This window comes from Plectropomus leopardus, chromosome 18 (assembly GCF_026936395.1).
Source record: "Plectropomus leopardus strain MGB_pleo_1.0 chromosome 18, ASM2693639v1, whole genome shotgun sequence".
Lineage (NCBI taxonomy): Eukaryota > Metazoa > Chordata > Actinopteri > Perciformes > Serranidae > Plectropomus > Plectropomus leopardus.
Window position 1 is genome coordinate 32,068,147 of NC_142193.1, and position 19,339 is coordinate 32,087,485.

At 41.3% G+C, this 19,339-nt stretch overlaps 1 protein-coding gene across 2 annotated transcripts; it reads right to left on the reverse strand.

Annotated features, from left to right (window-relative positions):
* Positions 1-134: 134 nt before the first annotated feature.
* On the reverse strand, positions 135-19,212 carry aldh16a1 (aldehyde dehydrogenase 16 family, member A1). Of its 2 annotated transcripts, XM_088069063.1 has the most exons (18): positions 18,940-19,212; positions 16,912-17,011; positions 16,351-16,477; positions 12,702-12,859; positions 12,485-12,562; positions 11,785-11,972; positions 11,434-11,592; positions 10,379-10,537; positions 10,093-10,249; positions 9,619-9,694; positions 9,381-9,486; positions 8,914-9,047; positions 7,563-7,733; positions 4,400-4,604; positions 4,113-4,298; positions 3,037-3,162; positions 2,529-2,722; positions 135-782 (listed from the first exon to the last, which is right to left on the reverse strand). In XM_088069063.1, the coding sequence occupies exons 1-17, from the start codon at positions 19,027-19,029 to the stop codon at positions 2,555-2,557; spliced, it is 2,388 nt and encodes a 795-aa protein (XP_087925189.1). In that variant the 5' UTR covers positions 19,030-19,212; the 3' UTR covers positions 135-782; positions 2,529-2,554. The 2 variants fall into 2 exon arrangements, with proteins under 2 accessions (XP_087925189.1, XP_087925188.1); XM_088069062.1 differs by having other exon boundaries at positions 135-2,722.
* Positions 19,213-19,339: the final 127 nt, after the last annotated feature.

Sequence of the window (19,339 nt, forward strand, 5' to 3'; positions counted from 1 at the left end):
ACTGAGTGTTTTAACCAAAGTGTGTCCACTCCCGTAACGGTCTCTCTGCTCGTCTGACCCTGAACTCAATAACGCTACTGGCCTCACTAAAAAAACCAAACAAACAGAACAAAAAAAAAGCCAAAGAGAGCGTATCAATTCACTGAATTATCTTTCGTTTAATTCTGGCTTTTACACAGTGAGACGTACAGCGTCTTTTTCAGGAAACACGCATACAGACTTGGACATGGAGACAAACTAGATTTCACTGGAAAAAAAAGAGATTTCACTGGGAATGTTTATGTAGCTCCAAAAACTAAAAGCTACGGTATTAACGTACAGTAATACAGATATACAGTAGAGAGCATTTGCATAATTTGGTGGCGTCGACACGAGATCGTTTTTGCTCAGAACTCGTTAAGGCAGGTGAGGGTTTAAGTTGCACACTGAAAAAGGGATGTTTTTGAAGTAATCTTTAACTAAAACAGAGTTATTTTATCAAAACTATGATATATGTATGGAAGCCCTGAGAGGCAAAAACATATTTTCATTTTTAAGTCTAATCTAAACAAAAAACAAAAAAAGATTATCCTACAGAAACCTTGGTTCCCATAACTTTCTTTTCATATGTGATACAGGAGGATTATTATTATTATTTTATTTATTTATTTTTTTGTCGGGTCATTTCTCTTAGTTTTCTTGCTGAATTTTTCTCAGTGTTTTGTTATTGTAATACTCACTTTGGCAACAAAAGGCTGAAGTGCACCACGACCTCATGGTGAGTTTTAAATCCTCCATGAGCTCTAAACACAAAGTAAATACAGAGTATTAAAATACTGAAACTTTGAAAAATTAATTTGTCAAAAGTTTTATTTTTTCTGCCTGAAAAACGTTTTTCCCATCTATTTGATAGGTGGTAAAAATTAAAGTTGCCTCTTTGGGCTTCCATACATCTCTCTGATACTTTAAGTCACTTTTAAATATCTGCAGTTTTCTGAATACTTTTTGATTCAGGGCTCTGCTGCCTGCATGTCTGACTGGAAAAACAAATTCTGACCTTAAAGTTGAGATAGTTGTAATAAAAGCAGAGGTGCACTGACTAATAGAAAAAGAAGCAGAAGAGCAGAAGAAAGAGGTAGAAAGTCACCCTGTGTTTGTGAAATAAAGTTTTTCTTTAATAAAACTATGTTAGAGCTCTACTGAGCAGCAGACAAAACATCACAGATATTATTGTGATGTACCGTCTGAACTGTAGCTGAGGATATTTGGCAAAACAGACGATAACGTCACAGTGAGAAAGCTCGACCTGCAGCTCACGTTTTCACGGCTGAGAGGGGTTTTGCCGTGAAAAGGCTTGCATTAAATTATCCTTCTATAAATAAATCTTGTTTAAACATCCAAAAAACAAAAATAAATTGATCCCACCGGCTAGTTCTGATTCTGCCTCTCTGGTTTGAGGTAAGAGGATCTTTTTTGTTGTTTTAGCTCTTCTGGCTGATTTTATTGTGACCTGCACGCTAACAAGGTGTCACTTCATTTTAGGAAAAAAAAAGTCAGACTTATGTCTTCATCTCTTATTACCAGAGCTTTGATTAAGTCATGGATATTTCTTATTTTAAGCTCTGACGGCCAAAAACTGGTTCGCTCCGTTAATATGTCCAAGTAAGGATTTTGAACATTTCAGTACAGTCCTTTAAAATCCTGTCTGTTTTAAGTGCTTAAATCTTGAAGCACTAAATCAAAAGTGACTTCAAACCACATCAAGTCTTCTGTCACAACCTCAAACTGACATGTTTTTATTATAATCATCACTAACATATGTACCTCTTGTTTTCTCGTTCGGCTCACTCTCTGGGCTGCTGAAACCCTCAAAAACTGTTGCAAAATACCTGGAAAAGTCTACGGCTGTATTATATAGTATATTATACACATTATAGTTTGAACTTCTCCTTCGCTGTAAGATTTGTGTTTCTTTCTGTTTGATTTTTTTTTTTTTTTTTGCTTGGCGCCACATTTCTTCGGGTTATAAACCGTGAAAGGTGAACTTTTGATCACGTGAAAACAAAAGCTCTCCTTATTGACAATTCACACAAAATCTCTTCATTTGTCTGCGAGCTGCAGCTGAAAAATCTGCGAGAGTAAAGGCCTTTGCACATGGAGTCCTTTTCTTTTTGAGCCCTTTTTTTTGTACGCATTGGACGCAAACCTCAGTCTTTTTAATCAGATGCATTTTTTTTGGATAAAAGTACAAATACAAATTTTAAGGCAGTGACCTTTTACACTGACTCTTTTTTTTCCCGGATGCATTCTTTGAATCCTTCATCCCCTAAAAAAAAGAAACGTGCAAACGTGATTGACACAATGAAAGGTCATATTTAAAAAAAGGACTCTGTGTACAAAGGCCTCAGAGAGGAAAGTGGGGCGAAGCAAACGGGCTCTAAATTCTGCCGTCGACGTCTCATGATTTTCACGGTGGCAGTTCATTTTTGATCCTTTTTGTAAAATCTCGATCCTAAAGGTTTTACGCAGTTTTACTCTACGGTGGATACCTCCATCTTTGTCTCCTCCTGTTTGTTTAGGCGGTGGGAATCCAGACGCTCTTCCACTGGACGGCGTTCCTCCACATCTCCTCCAGGAGCGAGGGATGAGACTGAGCCCAGTCTTTTCCTCCGTCCTCCTCCTGGCAGGACAGACGGAGGGTCTTCAGAGGACTGCAGCAGGTGTACTGGAGGAACTGGCAGCCCTGCGGCGGGAAATCACAGAGGGGTTTTTTCGTGTTAATTTAACCTTTTAAATATCTTTTCCACCCCTTTTTAAAACTAATTTTCAGTTAAATTTCAGGTCATTTTTTTCATCACCTTTGTTGGACACTCCTTGCCTAGTTGGTCATTGAATTTTCCCGTGTTTTTAAAAAAAATCGAAATAATTTACTTGAGTTTCAAAATGTTAAATAGCTTGTAAAAAAAGTATCTAAAGAATACTGATGTCCAGCCAGGTTTTTAAAGGGTTAAAATTCCTTCATTCGATGTTTGAAAGTTGAGCGTGTTTGGTCCTCACCTCAGCACTGCCCCAGTACCAGATGGCCTTGATGACACTGTGATTGGCCAGAGCCGCCGTCAGCTGGTCTCTGCTTCCTGTGATGACATTCACCAGTCCTGCAGGCAGGTCTGCAGACTGCAGCACCTGAGGAGGAAAAATCACGTTTACAGACACATTAGCTCTTTTTTTTCACCAAAATTAACATGCGTGCAAATGCACGATAGAATCCTCCTAACCGTCCGCAGACGAGCACACCTGTCTGTTTTTACCGGCGTGTCACGTTCCCTGAACGTGCCAGGAAACACGTTAGTAAACAGCAGAAAGCAGCATGGAGGCCAGTGAAAATGTTATGGTGGTTATCTGAATGAAAATGTATTTTAGACATGTGAAAACAAAATAACAGACAAACAAAGAGTTAAATTAGTCCCAATAAAAAAGCAGAATAAAGTGAGAAGCATGTTAAAAACAAATAAACAAATAAATTCCAATTACAAGCACTGACATGCCCGAAAAGGAGGAGGAAGTTTACGCCCATTTAATCTTTCCCCTTAACAACTCAGTCATTAATCTTCATTTTATATAAATATATTACAAATATGTTAATAATAAATATACATATACTCATATACACATAACACACACACACACACACACACAGACACACACACAGACATATACGTATATCTCATTCATATATACAGAAAGAAAGACAAAGAGGAAAAAGAGGACAAAACGAGACAATACAATTCATACAGAGGACAAAAGTGCATAAACAGTGTCAATGTAAACTGTATACAGTTTAAAATCACTAAAGACACACAGGGATTTTTTAGAAACACAACACATAAGAAAAAATATAAGAACAACACACAGGAAAAAAAAACAAAAAAAATAATAAATATATATATATATACATATATATATATATATATGAACACCACACAGGAAAAATAAATAAAATATAAGCGCAACCCAGGAAAAAAAAACACAGATTTTTTTTTTTAATAAATAAGAAAAAATATAAGAACAACACAGATAAAGCACGGTGCTTTATCTATCTCAATGGCGACTCTTTGGGATAATTTAACACCTACCTGAATGAAAGCCAGGGCAGGCAGTGGAAACTTCTCACTGGGGACCATAACGACAGCGTTGCCCGTGGCGACAGCCGCCCCGAGAAGTGTTACCACAGAGAGGAGGGGACACCTGTCGGGGAGGACGACCCCAACGACCCCCAGCGCTTCAGGTAAGGAGAGAGCCGAGCCGGTCTGAGGCAGAGACTGACGGAGGGGACACAACAACAACATGAAGTTTGGAGGTTTTTCCTGACAATCATCTCTTTTCATCATTATTGAAAAAGGTTTTATAAAAAAAAACCAACCGGAGTTCCTCCTCGGACTTTGTCGCAGTAAGCCGCCCAATCGCTGAGCCGGGCGATGCTCAGCTCCACCTCCTTATCAGCCTCGTCCAATGAGAGTCCGGTCTGAGCACTGATGGACACAGCTAAGTCCCGCCTCTTTGCCTCCAGGCCCTTCGCCAGAGCGTAGAGCGACTGAGCGCGTGCAGACGGACTCTTTTTCATCCAGCTAGAAAAGGGCAAAGATATTAACTTCTGTGTTTTTTTAACCTAACCTCATTTCTGTGGAGACAATTTTTTAAAAATTAGTCCAGTATTGAGCAACAGCTGCGAGAAACGCTGCCATGAAAGCACGCGTGGCATTAATACGTCCCGTTTAAGTGTTTGTTTTTGTCACTGACGGGCTCAGAGTTATTCAACATTACTAAAGGATCCTGACAGAGAAGAGCTTTTTGTTAAAGAGTGAGATCATTTTAGTTTAACCAGAAACAGCCTGAAATCACCTTTTTCTTTCTGTCCTTATTTCTTTTATCTGACAGACTGTGGATGTAATTTAGCAGTCCTGTGACAGATTTACATTTGTATTAAAAACTGATGTTCATTAACCCTCTGAAACCTGAGCAAATTTGTTTGATTTCTGTTTTTTATAAACACGGCGAGAAGGCAACATTAAATTAATACATGCAAAAAAAAACCCAAAAAAGACACAAGAAAATTACCTGTATGGATTTAATAAATAAAGTAATAAAAATCTTTAGTTCCAAAAATCACGTTTATATAGACGTATTTTATCTTTGAAAACAAAATGTCTAAATATCTTCATCTTGTGTTAACCACAGATCTTATTTAAGGCATTTTACCGAAAACCCCAGACACTTTGAGACGAGGGAACCAGACGTGCAGAAATGCTAACGGACTTCTGTGTTTCAGGGCTCGTTACTTCACGGCTCTATACTGGACCCGTTTTTAAAAAAGTTGTTCCCATCAAGTCACTTGGACAAGGTCTCAGCTGTCTTTGTCAGGTTATATTTCATTTTTTTGGTTCAGATCTATGAACTGGGAATGTTGGTTAAAAAGTGAAAAATATAGTAAACAGCATTTTTGGTACTTTTTCACGGCTTGTTTGCAGTAACAGGGACAGACTCAGCGTGTTTACTGTGACTCAGCACATTTACAGGGTGAACTTTGACTGTGATTACACACAAACAAATCGCTGGGTTGTGAAACACCTGCTGCCCGTCTGGGTCATTCAGAGTCTGAATAAATGTCTTTTATAAAAGAACAAGTTTCACCTATGAATGTTTTATTATGGACAGAAATCAAAGGTTAACAGCTCTGTGTAAACTTAAAGAGCAACTACGTCCAATTTAAAAATTCATACGTTACGCCTACAGTCTAAGACAGTCCGAAAATATTAGTTGAGAAGAATCCAAATCCAAAAGCCAGCGCACTGACTTAACTGCTCAGCATTTTGCTTCACACTGCTGCACCTCTTTAAAAGTTGTTTTTTACTTAATTTTTATGTATTTTATACACAATTTTTAGCCTTATTTGTAGTAATAATGTCAATGGGTTTCATTTATTCATTTTATTTCCTATTCTATTATTCTATGTTATGTATTCTGTGCATTCAACTTTTTTCCTTATTTTGTCTTACTTTTATACTTACTTATTTTAATTTTACATGCAGGATTTATTATGTATTTGTCATTTTATGTGAAGCACTTGGTGCATGTAATTTTTTTCTTGTAAAGCACGTTGGTGCTGTGAGGAGAAGCTGCGCTCTGTTTGTCTGTCTCACCGCGCTGCTGTCAGACCATCAGCTGTTTGATCCGCCATGATGAAAGGCTGTGGCTGTCAAACACTCAGCTATTCCACAGTCAAAGTCCTTCACTTTTTTACATGATTGTTCAACACTTCCGCCCTCGCTGTGTTTTGGTGTGAGACTTTTGTCGGTGTCATGAGAGCGTGAGACAGAGCACAAAAGCATGAGATGTGCGGCAGATGCGTGGGAGTTGGCAGCCTTGGTGGGGAAAGGGTTAACAGAATTTTAAAATGACTGAAATACCCAACATGTCGGTTGGAGGTTCTAAATGTCGGTTTCGATTATTTTTTAATTAATGGCCCAGCACTACTCCTTAAAAAATAGTTCTCATTCTTACAGTTTTATTACAACTTGGCCACGGGTCCGGATAGGACGAAGTTTTGGTGCGGATCCGGACCACGGTCGGCAGTTGGTGATGCCTGGCTTACAGGTACATGTGATGAATCAGTGGTATGGGCGCTATTAATAGCCACCTCCGTGCGTATTGGTCGCGCGCAATAACAGGTGTTTTGTTGGAAAACCTTGTAGGACCGAGACAGTTTGTAAAACTGCTTCACTTGAAGCGGGCTTTCGGACATGTCCACGCTGGAGCGAGCTGTCGCACATTTCAGCGTGCTGGAACAGGTTGTTGGACATGTCCGCGTGCTGGAACAGGCTGTTGGACATGTCCGCATTCTGGAATAGGCTGTTGGACATGTCCGCGTTCTGGAACAGGCTGTTGGACATGTCCTGTCCGCGTGCTGGAACAGGCTGTTGGACATGTCCGCGTGCTGGAACAGGCTGTTGGACATGTCCTGTCCGCGTGCTGGAACAGGCTGTTGGATATGTCCTGTCCGCGTGCTGGAACAGGCTGTTGGACATGTCCGCGTGCTGGAACAGGCTGTTGGACATGTCCACGCTGGAGCGGGCTGTCGGACATGTTAGCGCTGGTGCAGGCTGTCCTTCATGTCCTGGAGCAGGCTGTTGGACATGTTCGCACCAGAGCGGGTTGTCGGACATGTCCGCGCGCTGGAGCGGGTTGTCGGACATGTCCGCGCGCTGGAGCGGGTTGTCGGACATGTCCGCGCGCTGGAGCCGGCCGTCAGACATTTCGGCACCACTGGACATTTTCATATGATATATGCACTTTAATGTAGCCTGATATTTATCTGCAAGTTTGCAGAAACATTATAAATTAAACACAATGAGTAGAGATGCAAAAAAGCCCTCAAATGTTAATGTATCATTTGAAAAATGAAAAACAGTGTGTCTCCTGTCAGCTCTTCTTCCACGTTGGATGAGTAAATATGACTTTGGGACTCTGAAAACGCATCTGGCAGCCGTGTGTGTGTGTGTTTGTGTATCTTTGTGTGTCTCTCTCACCCAGGCTGGACTTTGACAGCAGCCTCCACAGCGTTTCGGACGTCTTTCCGTCCTCCGTCTGGACAGTAGGCCAACACGCCGCCGCCTCCTGGTGACGGCACCGCCACACTGCAGCCAGACACCGATTTACACGCCTTACCGCCTACGAACTGCAGGTACGGTTTGGGAGCACTGAGGGGAGCAGAAAGGAGACACGCATGTCAGAAATCTCATGCAGCCTGTTGTTACTGCACATCATGCCGTTATTTAAATGCTCATAATATATTAATAATGTGCTTATAATGCAGCTGTCATACACAGAAGTGTAGAGCTGCCAGACGGGAAACAAAAAAGATTAGTGTCTGGTAGTAAATGAAGATTTTCTTGTTATAAAAAGATGTTTTTCATGTTTTCAAGATGTTTTTATTGTTATATTTTTCAGGTTTTTACAAGTCACATCACAGTTTCTCATTAAAACAATAAAATTTTCTTGTTATAACAAGATATTTTCCATGTTTTTCGAATATATTTTCATATGAAATTCATGACAAAAACTTGTTCTAACTTGTTCCTGTTATAGCATACAAAGAAAAAAAAAGATCTTGTTATAAAAGAAGGTTTTTCATGTTTTTAAAAGATATTTTCATGATATAACAAAAATATTTCTTGTTATAACTACAAACGTTTCTTGTTAAATGAATATATTATATATACGCTTTTTCATGTTTTTACAGAATATTTTCACAGAATAACAAGAAACTATATATAAAACCTTTCTCCCTAGAAAAAAGAAATTTTTAAAAAGTTTTTAAAATATACTTTTATGGTATAACAAGAACATTTCTTGTTAAAGGAAGAAAAGTTTTCTATTATATGAACAAGTGAACATATTTTTCATGTTTTTACAAGATATTTTCACAGTATAACACGACACAGTTCATATTTTTAAAAAATCTGTTATAACTAGAAAATGTTGTGAAATTGTGTATGTGAATATATTGTTGTATTTTTTACATTTTTAAAGGATATTTTACAGAATAAAATGTAACTTTTTTATATAAAAAAAACTTTCTTTCTTTTGTTGTTATATCATGAAAACATCTTATAATAACATGAAAATTTCTTGGGAAAAATATCTTATTTTTCCAGTTATTTCCTGCTAATTTTGGGCGATTTTATACTGTTAAATGTTAAGTTATTCAACATCCTCTTTCCATGTTTTTGAAAGAAATCAAGCCAATTTGTTAAGATTTTAAAGGGTTAAAAATAGGGAAATCATCTATTATGATTCAAACCTGAACTGAAATTCAGACTCAGAGAGCGGTGTCAGCGCTGAGGTTCAGTGGCTCTAAAAAGCGCGTTTTAAACTCACCTGGCAGCGTCGGAGTCGTCGGGAATGATCGCTGGAGACGCTGCTGTCCCAAACTTTGAGTAGTCCATGGAGACGGGGGAGGAGCGGGGGAGTGGAGGAGAGGACGAGGACGGGCGGAGGAACTGGTACAGACCCTGACCGAGAGCAGAGAGGACGTTAAAATACACAACAAGACCCCTTTTTTTCCTATTTTCTCAATATTTATTTATATTTATTTTAATTTTAAAAATCCTGGAGAAGAGCAATGTCGCAAATGTGAGCAAGAAGAGCAATTTGTACGAAAAGTTCAGTACAAATAAAGTCTGACTCACTGACTCATTGTTTGATTGTTTTTTGCTTACAATTTGCGCCAACTGACGCCTCTCAAAAAAACACTTTAAATACCCGTTTAAAGTGCAGATTTAAGAGAAACAAAGCTGTAAAACTTTAAGCCCAAATGAACTGAGTGATAACTGGTGATGACCCACCTCCTGTCCTCCGTCCGTGCAGGTGCTGCTGGTCTTGTGACCAGAGACGGGCAGACAGGGGTCGCACACCGAGTGAGAATTCACCCACACGGAGCCCACCGACAGACTGAGGAGAGGACGAGCAGAAAACGAAAGGATCGATAAAAGATGGAGTAAATGAAAAATATAAAGAGAGTGTGTGTGTGTGTGTGTGTGTGTGTGTGTGTGTGCGTGCGTGCGTGCGTGCGTGCGTGCGTACCTCTTGGCAGTCTCCAGAGCCAGTGTGAGGTCTTCGGTCCAGATGGAGGCTGCCTGACCATGAGGGCTGTGGTTTCCTGTGTAAAACAGAGGCTGTTACACTTCATGGAAAAAAAATCACCCTCTCACTAAATTGACAAATAGTATAAATTAAATGAGTTAAGTTTCATAAAAAGACACATTTTAGAGATCTGACAGACTAAAACAAAAACTCCCAAACCAACCCCTCAGACATGACATATTGCATTAAAAAAAAACATTTTTTTTTTTTTTTTTTTTTACTTTATTTTCTTTAATTTTTGTAAATAAATATATTAAGCAAGAAAACAACGTTTTCCTCACAAAGTAACATAACACAATGTAACAAAATTTTAAAAGAAGCTCTTTTGTGGGTGAGATATTCCTTTAACTTTCCAAAATCAGAAAACTTCCTGACTCGTGCGTCTCCGTCCTCCACAGAGACGTCCTTCCTTACCGAGGGTCACCGCCTCTGTGTTGCTCCTGAAGGTCATGAGGGGCAGCAGCGGTCCGGGAGGCGGGTTGACCACAAACGGAGAGGAGGGGGCCGCCCCGCAGAGCACTGTGGGAGGGTACTGAGCGTCTGCAGGGGGGACAGCGCAGGACTGAACCAGCTGAGGACCAGAGAGAGAAAAATAACAAATCATGCAGGTGACGGCACTTTCATTTTGCTTCTTGGTGCTGTTGAGATAAATTCAATCAAATTCAGATCCGGTTCTTCGCCGTTTGCGTGTCTGACTGACCGTGGCGCCCTGCTGCTGAGCATCCTGCACTGCACCGTCCACCAGGAGTCTGTCCCCGTGACTGAGCAGGGACACACACTTCATCCCTGCCATACGGAGCCTGAGACGGGCCATCACGCTGTCCAGCACGCTCTCCTGCACGCACAGCACCCAGTGGACCTGAGGGGACAGAGGACGAGTTTCAGGCTGGATTCACAACACAAGTCTTCATGTCCCATTCTGATTCGGTGCCTTTATCAGATTTCTTTTTTTTTTTTGACCGCCTGTTTACATCGACTCTTAAAAGTGACTCAATTCGATGTCTACATTTACGCCTGCTTCAACTTTGCTGCTCACACTTGAAACTAAGCGTGTAAATTAAAACTGAGACGTCCTCATGAACGTGTTCGTTTCAGCACGAACGCTTCATCTTCGTCCGTGTGGGAGCCGAGTTGACGAATACGTGCGAAACCAACGAGAGCTCGCGGTATCTGCACGCCAGTTTACATGCTACCCAGAAGCCTCCAACACACAGCAGTTTTAAATCCGACAAAGGGATTTGTTACGCACTGCTAACTCAAGTCTGTGTGTGTGTGTGTGTGTGTGTGTAAGACCTCCAGGTAGCATGTAAACTCTGGCGTGCAGATACAGTGAGCTGTCACTGGTCTCGCGAACGTGGCGCCTTCTGACGTTTTCAAAACAACTCTGCACATGTGGGCTTCAGGACACTTCTTCTGTACGAGCAGTTTGGAGACATTTAAGGTTTTCTTATGAATTATTTTAACGTTTGAATTCTGCTCGCTATTTGCTTCCATTTTTTAGGAGATGAGTGCGACGCCTTTCCTCCATCAACCTCCTCACCCGACTTTCCATCTTAGGGTCAGTAGATAACAACTGAATTTTAATTATAGGGTGACCTTTGTTGCGTTTTTATTTACGCAATGCCTGGGAAATTCCTGCTTGTGATACAAATTTCACGAGACGAAAAAATGGGAATTGGGTCACTTAAACCATGTGATGTAAATCCAACTAAAGAGACATGGTGGCGGTCGTGGACACACTCGGTCCTGAATCACCTCTCTTTTCTTCTTGAAGGCCGCCTCTATCACTCCGTCCACGGCGCTGTCAATGTCCGCTGACTCGAAGATGATGAAGGGACAGCTGGCGCCGATGTTGGAACAGACAGAAACAGGAACGCCCGTCCCTGCAGTGGCCTTACACAGCGTCACCCCGTCCTGAAACACGAGACAGACGTCGCTGTAATGATGATTCAGGAGATTTTTTTCAAAATTTAAAAATGGGTTTAACACAAACGTAAATGTGGATTCTTCTGGTTCACACACACACACACACACACACACAGACACACACACACACACACACACACACACACACAGACACACACACACACACACACACACACACACCTGCTTGTTGCCGCTGTAGGTGACATAGCTGATGTTGCGGTTCTGGGCCACTTCGGCGCCCAGCCGCATGCCACTTCCTGTCAGAACATTAAGAGCCCCAGCAGGAAGTCCTGCTCCCGTGAAAAGCTGCGCCAAAAGGAGCGCCGGAGGGGCGCTGCTGCGACCGGGGACGACGATGACGGAGTTTCCTAGAAGACGACACAATTCAGTTACAATTTACAGCAGCTTTGTGACCAAAATTGAACAAAAAATTGCACTGTTATTTTTCGCCAAATAATCAATTACATCAAATTGCTCTTTATTTTGAAACCTAATGAATTATTTCCAGCAGAAATGATGAAAATTTGACAGTTTCAGCCTCTCAAATGAGAGAATTTGCTGAAGTTTTCCTTCTTTTTTTTTTTTTAAGAGGAATTGATCAGACAAAACAAAGTATTTGCTGACGTCACCTTAGACTCTGAATCTGTGATGGGCCTTTTTTTCATATTTTCTTTTTCCTGGCTGAATAATTAATAATTTATTTATATAAAATAATAATCTGCAGCTTAAATCTATAATGAAAGTAATCAATGATGTCCCCAAATTTTAATTATTAATAAAACAGGAACTCTTTGTGCTTGTATGTCATTAATGCAGTTTGTGTGTGTGTGTGTGTGTGTGTGTGTGTGTGTGTGTGTGTGTGTGTGTGTGTGTGTGTTACCCATGGCCAGTGCTGGTAGGACTTTGAGCATGAGGGAATAAAGAGAGCAGTCATCAGAGACAACCGCCGCCACCACACCTGAAAACAGAAAAAGAAAAGAAAAGAAAACATAAACAAAAGCACAGTAAGTCAGATGTATTCATACAGCACACAAAGTTTATATCATTTCTCACATGAGGCCCATTGTCTCAAATGCGTCGTTAAAAACAGATCTCACCCAGCGGAGTCCAGCCGCTGACGAGCGTGTCCCGGAGCTGAGCCCAGCTGCTGTAGTATTGCAGCAGCCTGACGAGGGCGGCGAGCGAACAGGAGGCGTCGCTCAGCTCACACAGCTCCGACACGCACTGACCGTGCTGCCCGAGGACGCTCACCAACCTGCGGGAGGACGACAGGACTGTAGGAGCCATTTAGCATATTTATTTTGTATTATTATGCAGTTTAATTTGGTAAGTAAAGACGACAATATTTTGACTGGATGGTAGTATATATATATCCTTTATTTAACAAGGTAAAAGACTCTGAGATTTAAAATCTCTTTTCCAGGAGTGACATGGCCAAGAGGGCAGCTTAAAACAAGGTTACAACAATAAACACAGACAGACAAATACAACTATCACACAATATAAAGAGCGAACACAACCGCCAGTACAAATGCAAAATAAAACAATCAGATACAAAAAAAGGTGCAATCATCAAATTTCAGTCACATTGACCAAGAGTGTCATTTTCTCCACCTTTTAAAAGTGACTGAAATTCCCCCAGAGTGATCAGCTCAGACAGTTGTAAGTTTTTCCAGGTGGAGCGGGCGGCAAATTTAAAAGCTTTATTGCCAAGTTCTGTGCGAACCTTTGGGACCGACATCAACAGAGTACCATGAGAGCGCGGACCACACGGATTCTGGTCTTTACACATATAAGTACATAAATAAGAGGAACCAGCCCGAGTAGACTCTTATATATAAAAACCGACCAGTGCGAGAGCCTGCGGACAGACGGAGAAGGCCAGTTAGCAGCAGCGTACAGAGGACAGTGGTGTACGCCGAACCCACGGCCAGTAATCAAACGTAAAGCACAACGGTAAACAGTCCTCATGTCTTCAGGCAACGATCAGGTGCATTTATCAACAATATCCATAATCCAACAAAGATGAAAATGTTGCAGAAATCAAGTGTTTCCTTGACTGAAGAGAGAAACAGGATTTATTTCTGGAAAAGAAACTTAATTTGAGCCTCAGCTGTGACAAAGTTATCAATGAGAGGTCCGAATGACAAAGTTTGGTCAATAATAATACCAAGATACTTACAGGTGTTAACCATTTCAATTCCAACTCCTGGGGCAGTTAGGATCTTAGGAAGAGTGGATGGGAGCTTTTTCCATTTGAAAAGAGCATGACTTTAGATTTGTCTGCATTTAAAAAAGCTTGAGTTGAGTCAGATGGGACTGAACAACATCGAAGGCAGACTGCAGAAATGTTAGAGTTTGGGCTGCTGAGGGAGGCGAGCAGCAGATAACTGTCATCTGCATAAAAATGAAAAGCAGCATTTGATAAATTGTCACAAAGATTATTCGCATATATGTCTAGAAGAGTGGACCTAATATGGAGCCAGTTCAGGAACATCTCTGAACAATCACCACTTCAAGGACCTGACCTAACCAACTCCTTGTTTGGTGTCCTTACAAGGTTCAGGCAGACCTTAAAGCGATGTCCCACCAGGTGAAGGCGTCTCAGAAACATGTGGACTTCCTTCACTTTCTCTGGTGGCCCAGTGGTGACATGATCCAGAACTTTGTGGACTACAGGATGAAGGTCCATCTCTTTGGAGCAACGTCCTCACCAAGCTTCGCCAACTATGCTTTAGGAGGGTTGCTGAGGACAACAAGACCCACGTTCAGCCTGAAGTTCTGAACTCCATCCAGAAAACTTCTATGTGGATGACTGTTTGAAATCTGTGCCCTCTGTAACTGAAGTGTTGCAGCTGGTAAATATCTCACTACTGCATCTTCCAGAGGAGGTTTCCAGCTTTCAAAATGGATGAGCAACAGCCGTGCAGTCATGGCCAGCATCCCTGAAGAACGCAAATCTAAAGCAACCAAGGTGCTCACTTTGGACAAAGACCACTTACCTGTGGAGAGAGCTCTAGGTCTGCACTGGTGTGCAGAATCTGATGTGTTCATGTTCAAAACTGCAGCCGAAGAACGTCTTCACACAAGACAAGGCATCTTGTCAGTCACTGGTTTCATCTTGGATTTCTGTCAGCCTTCACTCTTCCTCCCAAGCTCATGCTGCAGGAAATGTGTAAGAGTAAGGTCGGCTGGGACGACGAGATATCCCAAGCCTCCTCACAGCAACGGTCAGACTGGCTTTCAAATCTACATGGGGTGTCTGTGCTAAGTTAATCAATGTGTCAAGCCAAAGGGATTCAGACGTCTCAAGCAAGTACAGTTACATCATTTTTCTGATGCAAGTGAATATGGAGACAGGACTGTATCCTACTTAAAGATGGAGAACGACTCCAACGAGGTAAATCTTGCTTCGGTGCTCAGAAAATCCAGAGTTGCACCACTAAAACAAACTACAATCCCCAGACCTGAGCTCACTGCTGCTGTATTTGCTGTTCGAGTTGACAAGAGGGAAGAGTTGCAGTTTGACTTGACGCCATCTGCGTGCTGGACTGACAGCATGACCGTGCTTCAGTATGTTGCAAATGAAACCAAGAGATTTCATACACTAGTGACAAACAGAGTGGCTGTGATCCATGAGGCTGCAGATGTTACTCAGCAGAGAAACACTGGAACTAAGATGAATCCTGCAGACGAGGCCTCAAGAGGATTGTCGGCTGAAGACTTCCTTCAAAGTAAAAGATGGTTAGAAGGACCAGAGTCTCTTCTGAACAAGGCAGAGGACTGGCCAAAGTCCACTACGGACCAGCTGTTCATCTCACTGGATGATCCGGAGGTCAGAAAGGATATTATTGTCAATGCTTCCATCTGCAAGGACTCAGAGTGTGCTACCAGCAGGCTGTTGCACTACTTCTCAGATTGGACCGAGCTGAAAGTCTCAGTCGCTTGGCTTCTCAAATTCAAGGATTTTCTTTTGGGACTGAGAAGACAGAGAAAGTCTATTCAAGCCTCTCTCTGCAAAGATTACGACTCCAGCGCACATTCACTCACGACTTTAGATGACCTTTCCAACGCAGAAACAGCCTTCATTTACTTTTGTCAGCAAGGAAAGTTTCAAAAGGAAATCTCATAAGGACTGTTGGTAAAGACCAGATCCCATCTTGGCTATGTGCTGGTCACCTCTGGCCAAAGACGACAGAGGATGCACACATGCACATGCACTTTTTGGCTCCTTCTGATTATTATTAATGTAAATTATTATTATTATTTATTTGTAAAGACTAAAGAGTAAAGACTACGTTATTTGGACCACTAGATGGTAGTAATAGCCTACCGTCGATGACGCGTCCCGTGGTTAATGATGTCACATTGGGTGTGAGTCAGCGTCATAGTGGGCGTTAGACAAAGGTTTTTAAAGTCACGGTGGAGGGAAAGAGCACGATGGAGCAGAGGCGCAGGCACATACGGTTCTTACCGTAATCACAGCAAAAAGACAGCAAAGGAAAACCGGATCACGTCACTTTATCATCACAAAACCATCAATCATCATTCTGCAATTAACGGAAGCATCACCCGAAGAAAATTCACTGTTCGGACGTTTATTCACTTCCCGGATACGAGTAAAAAACACCTTTCAGTCTACGCAAGTGACTGCAGCCTACTGAACTTAACAGTCACAACGAGGACGTTGGACAGAGGCTGAGACGGTCTGTCGAGCGTCCTGAGGTGTGTGTGAGTGTGACGCACCTGAGCAGCACTTTGGCCCTCTGGTGGCAGCTGAGGCCGCTCCACGCCTTGAAGCCGTTAACAGCAGAGGAGGCGCACTGCGAGACGTCGTCGTCCACAGCGCACACTGTGCTGCACACGTTCCCACCTGGAGACAAAGTCAACTTTATTTATAAAGCCCGATATTACAAGTAAATTTGTCTCAAAGGCTCTGCAGCACAAATTTCTCCAAAGACAAGAAAAAATGACCCCAAAAGTAGCAAGTAGCAAGAAATTAGAAAAAAGTGCAAGAAAAATTCATTAAATTTTTTTTAAGTTTGTTTTTTTACTAATCAGGGTTATCAAAGGTGATCTTTCTAGTTTCCTTACAGATTTTTTTTCCTATGAAGAGAAAGTTTTGCTGTTTTTTTTTTCTGGAATATTTTTTTGAAAAAAAGGAGAGGAAAAAAACATTTAGGTTTTTTGTGAAAACAGAAGGGGAAAAAGCAGTACTTTGTGATTTTTTTGGATCATTTAGTGTTTGCTGTAGTCATACTAAATTTGGCCATGAGAGGCACGGATGTACCGTCAGGCTGCTCTCACCTTTAGAGTCAGTCAGGGAGCGACTCTGTCGGCCGTCTGGACGGACAAACTGTCCATCGATGAACAGACCCAAAGAACGGGAGTGATGATCCAGCCAGGCCTGGAGGAGCAGAGAGTCACGGTCAATATTCAAGCTGCCGAGAACGCCTCTGAGAAGTTGATTAAAGAACATCTTTGAGGATAAAACCTCATTAAGAAATATGTCTGAGGTGATCTGATTTCTGAGAACTGCATTTTTCCTGAACACAATAAAAAAAAACACGCTCAACAAAGAGAAATAATCTTAAAAAGAGTTTCTTTTGAAAACTATTTTTTTGTGTATGAGAGAACATGAATATCTCTTCACAACTGTAGAAAAACACACAACTGACTTTAATGAGCTCACAGAAATGAATAAAACAGCCTAAAACTAACAACAACAATGAGAAGTTGGTGCCAGTCTGACACCGACTGTACATGAGACACTAAAACCTGTGCTCACGTTTTATTGGTCAGGACGACCCCTCCTCTGCTGGACAGGGACTGATCAACGACGGGCACGACGGGCGAGCGTGTCAACTATTTACAGACAGAAGACCAAAGTGCAGAGCGGACCCTCTCCGTCAAACACCCAGTTTGTCTGCGGTTAATAAGACAGACCAAACTAAAGCTGCTCTGACGTCACATTATAAAATCCAACAGCTACACTTTCTTCTCGATACGCCATAAAGACAGACTGCAGGGAGGACGTCCTTTACAGAAAGACTTCCAAACCCGTAGGCTGCCGGTTTGGAAGGCATGTGCAACATATTGATATACTGTATTTTGGCAATTAGTAGTATATCGATTAATTGATTAAATTTCACACGTTTGATTAAATTCTTGACAACCAATTAATCGATCACTGATTGTTATCATCTGTAGTTAAAAGAAACTATTGTTGGATTTTGATTTTGCGACGGTCCTTGAAATCATCATGTGGGATGAAAGAGAAGTGATATGTCATCCAAATCACTTTATTTAATTAAAAAAAAGTCCAAAAATAAACCATTCACACTCAGCAGCAAACTATTGTTGAATCGTCCGCATATTTGAACTAAAGGATTTCTTCATCCACTTTTAACTTTCAAATATACAGTACTGTGCAAGAGTCTTGGGCCACATAGATTTGTTGTTTTAGAAAAGCTGTAATGTGGATATGTAACTATACACTACTCAGTCTCTTCATTAACATATAAACAAACAATACAGACTAACACCAAACACCAAAAAAGTCTGAACAAATTGGAGTCTTTGGACTGAAGTCGATATTTAGTGTGAATCATGGGATCGTAAAACCACAGCAAAAGGTAGCCTAAAAAAATCAATATTAAGCTTTGGACATGTCTTGGATGCAGCCTGATGTGAATAAACCAGAAGTTTAGTTTTGTAGATCTCAAATTGTCTGCCCCAGGAGTTCAAGATAAGCAAAGTGGAAAAGGAGGTCGCACTAAAACTTGCAACTTCAACCTGCTGAAGTAGTTTTATTCTGAAATATTTGTGTTTTTAATGCTGAATACAGATTTCCTGTATGTGGTTATATATTTGTAATAAGACTACTGGGAAATAAATATTTATGACTGTTGTAATCTTGCAAAATAAAGTTTAAGGTGGCCTGAGACTTTTACACAGTACTGCATATACTTTTTCAAATAGTCCGTTTTTTTTAATCTAACAGTTAATTTATGGTGGAGGGAGGTCATGCATTTTACCCAAAATCACCCAAGATAGGCTCAAGGAAAAATATCTCAGTAACACCCCAGCCACCCGCCTCCTCTGATAAATAAAGAACAGTCCCCAAACATGTCATAACTAACTCCTGCACGGTCTGAAGTCACATGTTTGTCTTGTGAGTTACAGTCAACTAAACAGTTAATGAACTTCACGTGAGTCACATGCGTTAACTAAACATGCAAACATTTGACATAAACTGCAAAATATGAGTTTAATCTCGAACAACAGGTGCCGAGTCTCTCCTCCTGCTGAGATTTGGGCTCGCGGTCGCTTTACCTGAGCGGTGTCGGTGCTGGAGGAAGCTGCTGGTCCGGACTCCATGCTCTCAAAGATATCGTGCACAGTCTTGTTGGTGCTTCCGGCCATAGTAGTGACAGTCAGCCCGGAAGCTTGGAGTTTAGTCTTCGTTTCTGTGAGAAAATATCTAATTTAAACTTTGAAATGTTGTAACTTTAACTAATTAAAGGTAAAAGTGCTGCTGGTGTGCGGGAACACGTCAAACGCGGCGTGCTAGCTCCCCTCCCACAGGCTTTCAGACATGCGCAGACGACGTGAACGTGCAGAGCGAGATGTTTCCCTCCTGCTTACTTCCGGTGTTGTGTTTTTTTTTCATAGTTCATCTATTAGACTGTGAAGTAAAAAACCTATAATTTGAGGGTTTATACGTTAGTAACAG

Bases quoted from the DNA above. Each gene is read 5' to 3' on its own strand.
- aldh16a1 (XM_088069063.1), bottom strand. From the start codon at position 19,029: ATGGCCGGAAGCACCAACAAGACTGTGCACGATATCTTTGAGAGCATG. The intron at 17,012-18,939 runs GTAAAGCGACCG...CTGCTCCTCCAG, and splicing joins CCAGCACCGACACCGCTCAG to GCCTGGCTGGATCATCACTC. The intron at 10,250-10,378 runs GTCAGTCAGACA...TCTGGTCCTCAG, and splicing joins CTCAGCAGCAGGGCGCCACG to CTGGTTCAGTCCTGCGCTGT.